Source organism: Bidens hawaiensis, unplaced genomic scaffold (assembly GCF_021521415.1).
Source record: "Bidens hawaiensis isolate Kalapana, Puna unplaced genomic scaffold, B.hawaiensis_p1.1 tig00040207_1, whole genome shotgun sequence".
NCBI classification, from domain to species: Eukaryota; Viridiplantae; Streptophyta; class Magnoliopsida; order Asterales; family Asteraceae; genus Bidens; species Bidens hawaiensis.
Window position 1 is genome coordinate 9,689 of NW_027497104.1, and position 14,607 is coordinate 24,295.

Here is a 14,607-nt window from a genome sequence, read left to right on the forward strand (position 1 = left end):
TTGTTAGCATATTACATAATCACACCAACTATAAATAAATACTCATGCAAGGACCTTTTATAATATTCATCAACTTTACAATCACGCATGCATTATGGTCTATAAAAAAACGTTGGGTAAAGTGATCCCTGAGCTCTCCATCAAGGACGCCTGTGCTTGGAGACTATTAACAGTGATTGGAAACTTCTTTTTAGCAAGTCAAAAAAAGTTATCCGATTCTAGAAAATGTTTCATTAAAAGATAATGTTTACATAGAACATTGCAATGAATATTTATTTTTTATACGATTCTAGAAAATGTATATATCTTGCGAGTTTGCTTACACTTTATATTTCTTCACTCTTGGAAAAAACTCTATAAAAACCTATTTAAACACACCAATTCTACAGCGCAAAGACTTCAAAACTACCCATCTATGCAACTTTGTTGACACTATACATGGCTACTAACATTCAAGACTCAACTTGTCTCCCTATACAAGAAACAATAGTCCATAATAACAACAAGGCCCGGGCCATAGAACTTGTAATTCTTTCTCTTCTCGTCTCCATACTTGTTTATCGAGTCGTTTATTTTAAAGACCAGGACCAACACATCTTGTGGTTGCTTGCATTTTTCTGCGAGTCATGGTTTACTTTCAACTGGATTCTTTCTGTGTGTATCAAATGGGATCAATGCACCACGAAAACGTACCCAAACCGACTCTTGAAGAGGTAATTTCGATTTCAAAACATTGTAATCTTGAGAGTAGGAACGTTGTTCAAACTAGAACTTTGTAATCTGCGAGTCATGTACATATAATCTATAATGTGTTGAGTTTTAACAAGATTATCAAAGTCATAAAACCCCAATTTTATGAAAAACGCAGCGGATTAAAGTTTTAAATCTTGTTCGTTTATAGTGTATAAAACCAATTTTACACATGCAAAACCCAAAACCGAATCCAAATACGAAAAACATACTTACAAGCATATGCATGTCACTATAAGTTCACGCATGTTAAACTGCCTTTCAAGTAAATCTAAAATAGGATGAAGGAGATGGTGAAATAGTAGGCAAGACTCCAAAAGATAAGTTCCTCAAGCTAGTATACCCCAAGCTCCGACAACACGCCTTTAGCTAGAATTTTTAACACTTGAAAATCACCTTCTTCCTTGCTTTGGCCGAATTTTGGAAAGAAAGAAGAGAGATTTTGTTACTTGTGTTATGTTGTACAAAATGAAAGAGAGTAGTAAGAAAAGATGGTCATTCAAAATCACCACCCAAGTCCCCCAATCACCTCCATTGCATACACCCACTAAGGAAAATATAATAATAAAATAATAAGAGAGAAAGAAAAAGAGAGGGGGGGGGGTTCCTTCTTTGTTGTTATTATCATTTTATTGTTTATAACTTTCCATTAATGTGTTGTGTTATAAAACTTATTACATTTTGTTATAAGTATAACACAATATAGCTAACATGCTAGGTAACTTTATTCATATATTGTTATTTAACCATCTTAAATAACATTATGGAATGCAATCTCTCAAAACATTAATCATCCATATGATTTATTCATTTCACAACTACAATATATATTTAGAAACCCTTTCCAAATAACATAAGTGTCAATATTTATTTACTTATGATCATATCATATATAAATATAAGTGGTGTTTGTCTAGCTTGATATTGGGTATGACCCGACTTTGATCATGACGTACTAGCCACATCAATTATAATATGTGTCTTGGGCAGACCGAGTCCAACAATCTCCCACTTGCACAAGATACATAGAAGATTGATGCAAGTAGCAAATACCGCCTAACTACGGTTTACTACCCCTAATACGCATGACGAAGTGCCATTCAATAACATCATCCCCTTCAAGTCCCTTACTTGAAATGATTTAGGTGAATCTATCATTTATCCTTTTGCCACAGATGTCATGTCAAATCTAGAGACACAGAGTGATCATTCTCTATTGATTTAACTTAGCAGGCCTTAGACATCTTACTCTCAACGAATAAGAGGGACAAATCCCCTCTTGACTACATACGTCTCTCACAATCACCTAGTACCATACCTGATCTTAGACTTATGTACCGTCATGTTTCATAGCAGCGAAGAACTAAGTCAAAGCATAATACTTGGTGAATATCAAGACCCAATATGTATCTCAGGTCGGAGGATACTTTGATATTCTCCTTTACTCAAATTTACTTATGATCAATCACAAAGATTCCATGTAGTAACATTTGAGAGCGGGTCAGTCCAATATTTATATCCCATAAATCTATGAACCTTGGTAGCAACCTTTTGCTCTATATTCATACCTTATGAATATCCACCAATCCAAGTTCATAATAGTCTTACCTTCATACTTGTTCCCACAAATATAAAACGACTACGGACATTTAGAATAATTAACTTATTCATGGATTTAAACATGCTAAAATGGAACATAACTCAAAATGTCATAATTATAAACCATAATCATATGAATGAGTCAAAATAACAATTGTTCGGTTATCCAAATACAAAATTCGATCATATCCAATCACTAGAATATCGAAGTCCTAAGGCACAAGTGTGACCTTCATGCTTTGGCCTTTCAAGGAGCTTCGTGAGTGGATCCGCAATGTTTTAATCGGTGTGAACTTTGCGAATACATATCTTTCCCTTTTCAACTTCATCCCTTATGTAGTTGAACCTCAGCTCAATGTGCCTCGTCTTTTGATGTGCACGAGGTTCCTTGATTTGAGCAATCGCACCCTCGTTGTCACAAAAGATTTCTAGAGGATCCTGAATGGTACGGACCACTCCTAGGTCGGCAATGAATTTCCTAATCCATGCAGCTTCTTGACCTGCCAATGAGGCGGCGATGTATTCCGATTCTGTGGTGGACAATGCTACCACATCTTGTTTCGAGCTCTTCCAAGAGACTGCCCCACCATTCATAACGAAAACATATCCCGATTGTGATCGAGAATCATCTTGATCGGTTTGGAAACTCGCATCCGTGTAACCCTTTATAACAAGTTCCTCATCACCCGAACCGTATATTAGAAACATATCCTTAGTCCTTCTAAGGTATTTCGATATACTCTTGACAGCCATCCAATGGCTACTTCCCGGATTTTGTTGGAATCTACTTGTCATGCTTAAAGCGCATGACACATCCGGTCTAGTACATATCATTGCATACATGATGGATCCTATAGCTGATACATACGGGATTCCATTCATTTTCTCTTGCTCTTCCTTTGAGCTTGGACATTGAGATGCACTCAATATCGTCCCTCTTTGAATAGGTACCAAACCTCTCTTAGAGTTCTCCATCTTGAACCTTTTCAAGATTTTATCAATGTATGTACTTTGGTTTAAACCTATCAACCGTCTTGATCTGTCTCTATAGATCTTTGTTCCTAAAATATAGGCGGCTTCACCAAGATCTTTGATGGAAAAACAACTTCCAAGCCATGTTTTTACACCTTCCATGGTTGGAATGTCATTTCCAAATAGTAGTATGTCATCAACATACAACACTAAGAAAGTGATGATGCTCCCACTAGCCTTTTTATACACACAAGCTTCATCACTATTCTTGATGAATCCAAATTTCTTAACTTCTTCATCAAAACGGCGATTCTAACTTCTAGATGCTTGTTTCAATCCATAGATTGATTTCTTTAACTTGCATACTTTATTAGGATGTTGTGGATCGACAAAACCTTCGGGTTGAAACATATAGACATCTTCCTCAAGATGCCCATTTAGAAAAGTGGTTTTGACATCCATTTTCCATATCTCATAGTCATAATGTGCGGCTATGGCAAACAATATCCTAATAGACTTTAGCATTGCTACGAGAGAAAAAGTTTCATCATAGTCAACCCCTTGAGTTTGAGTGAAACCTTTTGCTACAAGTCTTGCTTTATAAGTATCCAAGTTTCCATGCATATCGGTTTTCTTCTTGAAAACCCACTTACTTCCAACCGGTTTGGAATTAAGAGGTGGTACAACCAAATCCCATACTTGGTTGTCATGCATGGATTGCATCTCTACGTTCATGGCTTCAAGCCATTTGTCACAATCGGATTGTGACATTGCATCACGGTATGTGGTGGGTTCACCCAAATCTACCACATAGCATCCATCCATGAAAAATCCATATCTTTCGGGTGGATAACTAATTCTACCGGATTTGCGAACGTTTTGTGTGTTTTGATCAACCATTTGATCATTCTCAACAACCTCTTGTTGATTGCTAGTGTCAACCAAACGTGTATCGGCTTGTGGTTCTCGATCCTCCTCGAGTTCTACCGTTCTACTAGTACCTTCCATAAGGAACTTAGTTTCCAAGAACTCGGCCTTTCGAGCAACGAACACTTTTTGCTCGGTTGGGTTGTAGAAATAATATCCCATAGAATCTTTGGGATATCCTACAAAGATACACTTAGTGGATCGACTTTCAAGTTTGTTTTGGGTGTTGTTCTTGACATAAGCCTCACAACCCCATACCTTTAAATATGATAATGATGGAGCCCTTCCATTTCCATATTTCAAAAGGTGTCTTGTCCACTTTCTTGGTTGGGGCCATATTTAGAATATGGGCCGCGGAGAGCAAAGCGAAACCCCAAAATGATAGAGGCAATGTGCTTCTAGCCATCATAGATCGAACCATATCTAATAGAGTTCGATTTCTCCTCTCGGACACACCATTGTGTTGTGGTGTTCCGGGTAGAGTAAGTTGTGAGATGATCCCACAACTTCTAAGATGATCTTGGAAAGCATCACTTAGGTATTCACCTCCTCTATCCGAACGAAGTACTTTGATGGTTTTATCGAGTTAATTTTGTACTTCATTTTGGAAGATTTTGAACATTTCAAAAGCTTCATCTTTGTGTCTTAACAAGTACACATACCCATAACGACTATAGTCGTCAATAAAGGTAATGAAGTATGTTTCACCATTCCTTGTCATTGCCTTAAAAGGACCACATACATCCGAATGTATGATACCTAATAAGTCTTTTGCCCTTTCGTTTGTTCCACTAAAGGGGTCATCGGTCATCTTTCCTAACATACAAGACTCGCATTTATCAAATGAATTATCAGTTGATTCCAAAAGACCATTCTTTTGAAGTGTGTGTATGCGATCTTTGTTTATATGACCAAGGCGACAATACCAAAGATAAGTTTTACTCAAATACATTTTGAGTCTCTTGGTGCTTGATTGGTATAATATGTTATCATAAGATGTGTTATCATGAACCAATTCATAAATGCCATTAGATGGCATTGCTTTAAAATAAAATACATCTTTCATGAAAACATAAATACAATCATCCATAAACTTAAAATCATAACTATATTGTCTTAGAAGTGAAACAGAGATAATATTCCTAGTCAAACTAGGAGCATACAAAACATTATTTAAAATAACTTCTAAACCATTTGGAAGCTTCAAAATGTAGTCCCCTCGGGCTTCGACAACAACATTTGCTCCGTTGCCCATGAAGAGACTAATATCTCCCTTCTTGAATCTTTCATTTCCTTTGAACCCCTGCAACAAATTGCAAATATGAGTTCCACATCCGGTATCCAATACCCATGTGTTAGAGGAAATAATATTAAGATCAATATGAATCATGAAAGTTGTACCCGAGGTTTGCGCCGCATCCCTCTTAGCTTTCAACTCTTTTAGATAGGTTGGACAATTCCTCATCCAATGCCCTATCTCCCCACATCCAAAGCACGGATCCTCCGCGCAAACCTTTGGCTTCTTTTCTTTCGGTTTGGGTGGTCCTGCTTTCGCCTTTCCCTTGAACTTAGCCATGACTTGTCCCTTACCTTTGTCTCAAACTTTTTAGTAAAGCCATTTAGGATCAAATACGTGGCTAATTCGTTTGAGACGCGACAATTAAGGCGCTCGAGACGATCAATGTGGCTTTTCATTTTAAGTACATAAGATGAGACCGATTGGGTTTCTTCCATACGACATCCATGAAGCGCTCAAACCGTTTTGAAGCGTTCCACCCTAGCTTGTGTAAGGAACATTTCCTTAAGTTGGGTGATCATGTCGTATGCCCCATGAAGTTCAAAATCCTTTTGAATCTCGGGAATCATAGTTCCCAACATGAGGCAAGAAACTTGCACCGAATCCTCATTGTGCTTAACCCAATTGTTATGGTCTTCGGCATCGTCAATGCTAGGTTCATCGGGAATAGGTTCCTCTAATAAGTAGTATTTCTTTTCTTGCTTGAGAACGATTCTCAAGTTTCAATACCAATCCATAAAGTTGGTATAGTTTAGACGATCCTTGTCAAGAATAGATCTTAGTGATAGGTTGTTAACGGGAGGAATAATAATGTTAGGTGGATTGTTGATTGCGGCCATCTGCAAATATAACAAAGCTCAATTTTAGTATTTTCAATATCAATAATTAATTTTAATCGTTAATACCCTTTATGTCTCCTAGACAATTAATGATTAAAATCTAGAACCCAACGTTACATTCAAATAGTAGTTAGGTGACCTTTATCCTACTATTTAAATTAACAAGGTAGTCAACGTTTGATGATTGCAACCCTTTGCAACTTCTAGTTTTATGGGATCGGTTAAACATCTTATGTTTAGTTGGCATGTTTAATCCCATCAACACCATTGTACGCCATGCTTCGGTGACCCTATTCACATGGTTTCCAATGTAAGTCGTCCTACTTATACCACATGTGAGTTTACACATATAAGTGGTTAGGTGACCTTTATCCCACAAATATGGTAAACCCACCTCAAACTCACAAGTTTCCTCCAACATGGTTAGGTGACCTTTATCCCATACCGAGTTCCCAAGTGATTTGAGTGTTGTATAAAAGAATGGTGTTTGACTTATTTTATAAAAGGGATTTTAGTTTTCTAAATTCTATATTGGAAAACTTTTATGTACCTTTCATTTGCATGCATTCAAATGTATGGTACTTAGTTGAAAACCCATTTTCAAAGTTCCTATTAATAAAACCCATTTTATTATGAAATCATTAGACTTTAATAAAACCAATTTTTATTACCTAATGATTTCTAAGGAACCAATTTTATGCTAGTTGTTGATTTTAAGTTGTTTAGCAAACCACATTACAATAACACAAACAAAAGTAAATCAACCATGCAAGCATAAAATACATACAACCACATGTTCATAACCATAGCCTCCTAATGTTGACTACACTTGTTGACCGAATACAAGTGTGCCAAAAGGTCTCTCCTAAGGGACTCAAAAGGACATAATCTTGTGTCTGTGAACTCCCACTTGATCTCGCATCCAAATGCTCCAAGTGTTCACCCCGTGTTGTGGTCTCCATCATTTTATTTGGGCTTCCTTCCTTGCATCTTATTTTACAAAACATATCCTAATACATTTTTCTAGTTAAAGAAATGCATCTAATCTACTTATTATTACAAACCAAATGAAATGAATAAATAGATTACAAACCCAAATAAATATTACAACCATATCGAATGAACAAACAACCATTTGAATGAACAAACAATCAACACAAACATTCAACCAAACACAAGGCCATGGCTAGGTTATGAACATCTATTACATATCCAAATATGCAATAATACAAGATCCAAAATGGTTCCCCTTAACCCTTGAAACTTTCGGCCAGACTTGACAAAACCGAAAGTTTTAGGTTTTGTCCAAACAACACAATTAATCATCCAAATGACTTAGTTTTTCAAGATTACCACATGCATGTAAAGTATAATCTTGAAAAATCATGGGGTAACCAAAACCCCAAAATTTTTCGGCCATATGGTAAACCCCACCATAAACCCGAAAATTTTTGGGTCTAATGAAGCATGCATCCGTATAAGCGGCTCTTGATGCCATTGTTGGGTTTTAACAAGATTATCAAAGTCATAAAACCCCAATTTTATGAAAAACGCAGCGGATTAAAGTTTTAAATCTTGTTAGTTTATAGTGTATAAAACCAATTTTACACATGCAAAACACAAAACCGGATCCAAATACGAAAAACATACTTACAAGCATATGCATGTCACTATAAGTTCATGCATGTTAAACTGCCTTTCAAGTAAATCTAAAATAGGATGAAGGAGATGGTGAAATAGTAGGCAAGACTCCAAAAGAGAAGTTCCTCAAGCTAGTATACCCCAAGCTCCGACAACACGCCTTTAGCTAGGATTTTTAACACTTGAAAATCACCTTCTTCCTTGCTTTGGCCGAATTTTGGAGAGAAAGAAGAGAGATTTTGTTACTTGTGTTACAGTACAAAATGAAAAAGAGTAGTAAGGAAAGATGGTCATTCAAAATCACCACCCAAGTCCCCCAATCACATCCATTGCATACACCCACTAAGGAAAATATAATAATAAAATAATAAGAGAGAAAGAAAAAGAGAGGGGGGGGGGGGGGGCTTCCTTCTTTGTTGTTATTATCATTTTATTTTTTATAACTTTCCATTAATGTGTTGTGTTATAAAACTTATTACATTTTGTTATAAGTATAACACAATGTAGCTAACATGCTAGGTAACTTTATTCATATATTGTTATTTAACCATCTTAAATAACATTATGGAATGCACTCTCTCAAAACATAAATCATCCATTGATTTATTCATTTCACAACTACAATATATATTTAGAAACCCTTTCCAAATAACATAAGTGTCAATATTTATTTACTTGTGATCATATCATATATAAATATAATTGGTGTTTGTCTAGCTTGTTATTGGGTATGACCCGACTTGGATCATGACGTACTAGCCACATCAATTATAATGTGTCTTGGGCAAACCGAGTCCAACATATTGTTGATCAAGAGCTTAATTTTGAACCTTCTTCATTTAAACCGGATGTCCGGATGGTTATCGGTTAGACAAGTTGAATTGACAAACCAAAACAGTTGTTGGATAGGATTCCTTTACTATATTTGCAAGATTCATAATTTTTTTATTTCAAGTTTTATATTTTGTTAGTATCATAAATCGACACCAAAAGACAAAGCAATTACATATTTTGCTTTAAGTTAATGTTATACATACACATATAACACCTGCACACACATGCACATATAGGGCTGGATTATTGTACAATAATCAGTTATCGTACATTACGTACGCGAGTTTTTTTGTCAAGAACGAATTGTTAACGGAAACACAAATAAGCACACGATATTTAGGGTAAACCTCACGTATTATTATACTCAAGAAACTAGCACAAAACTTGAATACAATAATCCCTCTCACAATTCTATAACCTTAACATGGTTATGTATTTTTTGGGAGACCCCAACTTGACCAACAAGTAAAGCCCAAATATAAAAGCCCAATTGTAACCCCATAAACCCATTACATCATTAATGAATTCCATAGGCCCAATAGGTCTAACCCGGTCACCACCACGTGACGGGCCTAATACAATGGAAATTACCAACAATCACCCGGTAATTTCCGACTCGAAACTAGGAGATCTTCAACACCCAGCAATCTTCTCATCTCGTTAAACTTGATTCTCGCAAGTGCTTTCGTAAGAATGTCAGCTCGTTGTTCCTTACCACTAATGTGCTCCACTGCTAACTCATTCCGCTCCACACACTCCCGAATATAGTGAAATCGGGACTTTATGTGTTTGCTTCGACTATGAAAAACATGATTTTTAACCAAAGCAATCGCCGATGTGTTATCAATCATTAACACCACTTTTTTCAATTTCCCTCCGGTCAATTCTGCCAAAAGTTCACCTAACCATTCAGCTTGTCCAGTAGCTGAACTCGCCGCCATGTACTCTGCCTCACATGATGAAAGCACTATGGTGCAATGCTTTTGTGAGCACCAAGAAATCGGGGCTCCCCCATAATAGAACACATGACCGGTAATACTTCTTCCATCATCTTCATCAATGTTATGGCTACTATCGCTGTACCCGATCAACTCCTTTGATCCACCTCGTTTATACCTGATCCCCCATCCAACAGTTCCTTGAATAAACTGAAGAATTTGTTTAATTACTGCCAAGTGAGACTTCTTTGGAGTTTGCATATATCTTCTAACCATGCCAACCGAAAACGCCAAATCAGGTCGAGTGTTTAACAAGTAACGAAGACACCCAACCAACTTTCGGTACTCCATTGCATCTGCATAAACATCATCCTCGGTTTTAGATAATTTCACATTAGGATCCATGGGTACACTTTTAGGATAGCAATCCTCCATCCCGGCTTCTTTCAATAACTGTCGAGCATAAGCACTTTGATTGATTTGAATCTCATTCTCCAACTGTGAGACTTCGATTCCGAGATAGTAAGTGAGCATTCCTAAATCAGACATTTCAAACTTCTTGGACATCGCAAGTTTGAACTGATTAATGTGATCGTTGTTCGAACCCGTAACGACCAAATCATCGACATACACACCGACAATAATAATATCGGTTCCAATCAATCTCCGATACACCGCTTGTTCTTTCGAGCACCTCACAAAATTTCAAACCCGTTAAAATACCATCAAGTTTGGTATTCCACGCCCGTGGTGCTTGTCTCAAACCGTATAAAGCCTTGGTTAGCTTGTAGACCTTGTTTTCCTCCCTGGGGTTAACAAACCCATCTGGTTGAGAAACATAGACCTCTTCTTGTAGCTCTCCATGTAAAAATGCTAACTTTACATCCAAATGATGTAATTGCCATCCTTCAGTAGCTGCAATGGCAATGAGCATATGTACGGTTTCAAGTCTCGCCACCGGAGCAAAGACCTCGTCAAAATCAACTCCGGGTTGTTGCACATAACCCTTTGCCACGAGTCTTGCTTTATATTTATTAATTGAACCATCTGCATTTCTTTTGACCTTGAAAACCCACTTCAATCCGATAGCTTTAGCCCCTCTCGGTAACTCGGTCAACTTCCATGTATCGTTTCTTTTAATGGATTCGAGTTCCGTTTGCATAGCCTTTATCCACTCCGGTTTGGATTTTGCTTCACCAAAATTCCTTGGTTCACCTTCTTCTAACAAAAGAAGTTCAATGTCCTCCTCTACTTCCGAACATTGGACATAACCATTGAACTTAACCGGTGCGATCGGAACACGTGTAGATCTTCTTAGGTTAATTTCTGGTTCGTCAAGTGCTGTTGTCGCTAAACCAGTTGCTGCTGGTGTCGCTAAAGAGGTTGCTGAGTTGCTGGAATTAGCGACCAGAGTATCAGAATATGTCGCTAAAGGTGCTGATGGGCTGTCTGAATTAGCGACAGAAGCTGTCGCTGATTCTGTTGCTGAATTTGGCGACAAAGCTGAATTTTCGTCGCTAATGCTGTTGTTTCCCATAGGCTCGGTTACAACTTGCCCAACACCGGTATCAATAACCCCATTCCAATCAACCCAAAATAAACCCGGTGCTAGCTCCGTTTCTTCATTAGTTTGACCCGAATTAGACCAAACCCACGTCTTCTTCTCGTCAAAAACCACATCACGAGCTATCACAACCTTCTGGGTCTTCGGATCGAACAACCGGTAAGCTTTGGATCCGGTTTCGACTCCGATATGCACTAAACTCCTCGAACGGTCATCGAGCTTCTTCAAGTGAGTGCCCACTATCTTTGCATACGCCACACAACCAAATACTTTAAGATGAGCAATATTCGGTTTCTTTTGTTTTAGCATCTCGTATGGCGTTTTCTCCTTTAGGGAACGAGTAGGAATCCGATTGTCGATGTTTGTTGCATGTCGGATTGCCTCACCCCATAAGTAATTCGGAACACCCATTGCTTTTAACATACTTCGTGTCATCTCCAATAAGGTTCGGTTCCGTCTTTCAACCACCCCGTTTTGTTGAGGTGTGTATGGTGCCGTTAGATGTCTTCGAATGCCTTCCATGTCAGAAAACTGGTTAAACTCATGTGAGGTAAACTCATCACCTCGATCGGTACGAAACGTCTTGATCTTTTTCCCGACATCACTTTCAACCAATTCCTTAAACTTCTTGAAAGCTTCAAACGCCTCATCTTTGGCCTTCAACTAATACGTCTAAACAAATCGTGAGTAATCATCGATTAAAACAAACACGTACTTGTTACCCGCTATTGTTGGAGGGGTAATCGGTCCACACAAATCACCGTGCACAAGTTCTAGGGCTTGATTCGCCCTAAGCGCCGCCGAATTAGGAAAGGATTGCCTCGTTTGCTTCCCGACCAAACAAGAGTCACACAACTTGTTTTCATGGGTAACGCCACGCATCCCTTCAACCATTTCGTTCCTAGCCATTAGGTTTATTGACTCAAAGTTCAAGTGGCCAAGCCTGGCATGCCACAACCAACTTGTTTCTTCAATTCGGCTAAGTAAACAAACCGGTTTTCCAATCTTTAATTGTATCCGGTATAGCCGATTAGGGGAACGAGTCACCTTCATCAACCTACCTTGCCCATCATGCATCGTAAGGTAGTTATCTTTTATATGAATATCACACCCGTGTTCTGAGGCTTGACCGAGACTAATAATACTGCTTCAAAGACTCGGTATGAAATAAACATCCGTAAGCAAACGATGTTCACCACTTTTAGCCTCAAATAAAATCGACCCCTTACCGCTTATATCAACATAAGAGTCATCACCAAACTTAACCTTTCCCGTGACACGATTGTTAAGTTCAGAAAAGAAAGACTTGTTACCCGTCATGTGGTTACTCGCACCGTTGTCTAGGTATCAGTCATCACCATCTTTGGACTCGTAGTTTCCGGGTATAACCTACTTTTCATTCAAGAACATCGTTTCTTGAACACTCTTCATCATAAACAAAGAAGGATCCCTTATCTCGGATGCTTCAGCTAACTTTGCTTCACCTTGAACTTTCTGTTTTCGGTTAGGACACTTATGGACAAAGTGTCCAAACTCATCACATCGATAACACTGAACCTTTGAGAGGTCCCGGGTTTTGCCCTTATGTTCACGGTTTTCCCGGTTCATGGCGTTTTCTTGATGACTTCGATTTTGACCCAACCCGCGACCACCTCGTCCTCGCCCTCCTCCACGTCCACGTCCTCCACGAGTGGACTCATAATCATTGTACCGACTACTTGAGGATTCAGAATTTTGAAACATAAGCTTACCTTGGGTTTCGGAGTGCATGTCTTCTTCCCGAATCCGCTCCTCGTATGCTTTTAAACATCCCACCACGTCTTCAAACCCAACAGTTTTGAGATCCAAAGTTTGTTCAAGAGATGCAACAATTTGAATAAACTTCCTTCGGGGTAGACTTGAAAGGAACTTCTTGACCATCTTAGTTTCCTTGATCATCTCTCCTAACCTCGCCGCCTTCGACGCCGTACATGAGAGTTTCGTCACAAACTCATCAATGGTCTCCGTCTCTTTCATCCTCATACCATCAAACTCGTTCATAAGAGTTTGCAATCTTGCCTCCTTAACCCGATCAGCCCCCATATTACACGTCTTAATCGTGTTCCAAATCTCCTTGGCCGAATCAAGATTACCCACTTGCATGATTGTTGCTTCCGAGATCGACTGATAAATCAACGCAATCGCGATGTTGTTTTTATCATCGTCGGTTGCACCCGGGTTAATGGTATCCCAAATCTTATGCACGTTCAAGAGTACCTTCATTCGGGTTCCCGCTCGTCTTCATTGTTTCTTTATCACGCATCGTTCTTCGTCAAACTCCAATACGAGAACAAATCGATCAAACTTTATGAACCAAGAAAAATAATAAAATCAACTTATATTATTATTTCCTTATTGAAGTCAACGTGAGTAGCAAGCCAACAACAAAAAGAAATCTACCAATTCAAGAACGAATTGATAACGGAAACACAAACGAGCACACGATATTTACGGTAAACCTCACGTATTATTATACTCAAGAAACTAGCACAAAACTTGAATACAATAATCCCTCTCACAATTCCATAACCCTAACATGACTATGTATTTATAAGGAGACCCCAACTTGACCAACAACTAAAGCCCAATTGTAACCCCATAAACCCATTACATCATTAATGAATTCTATATGCCCAATAGGTCTAACCCAGCCACCACCACGTGACGGGCCTAATACAATGGAAATTACCAACATTTTGAACGTATTGAATGTGGTGGCAAAAACTATAAATATCGAATCAGTAACCCAAAACTAATTTCACATAAAATTCATCGAGTATAATCTAGTTTCTGGATTTCACGTTTTGTCTCATCCAATTTCTTAACCCTAATTAGAGCTTAAACTACAAAATCTCAAAAGTTAAAACCAAAATAAAAATAAAACATCGTTGAACATCATGAATCTTTAAATCAAATAATAATTGACGATTTAAACAATCAAATTGATGTGTTGGAGGTTGTATAATCAACAATCGATTGTGAGATTGTAGAATAATACTCAGTTGAGTTCTGATTAGGGTTCAGAATATTACGTTCAAGTGAGCTATGATTAGGGTTGGGCAAGTGAATAATACGATTGCAAACAAAGATAATATGTGCAGGTTTTGAAAACAGAGTGTGAAAAATGCTCAGAACAAATTTTTGACTAAAATGAATTACACATTGTACATTTTACCAAATTGAATTACACACTTAAAGCGCTCATGA

At 38.0% G+C, this 14,607-nt stretch overlaps 1 protein-coding gene across 1 annotated transcript in view; it reads left to right on the plus strand.

Moving 5' to 3' along the window:
• Positions 1 to 381: 381 nt before the first annotated feature.
• LOC143591962 (cellulose synthase-like protein H1) overlaps positions 382 to 14,607 on the plus strand; it is a 32,830-nt gene continuing 18,604 nt past the window's right edge. The window contains exon 1 of the mRNA XM_077072002.1: positions 382 to 713. Within this exon, the coding sequence (XP_076928117.1) occupies positions 439 to 713 (275 nt within the window). The 5' untranslated portion in view covers positions 382 to 438. The remainder of the gene's footprint in view (positions 714 to 14,607) is intronic.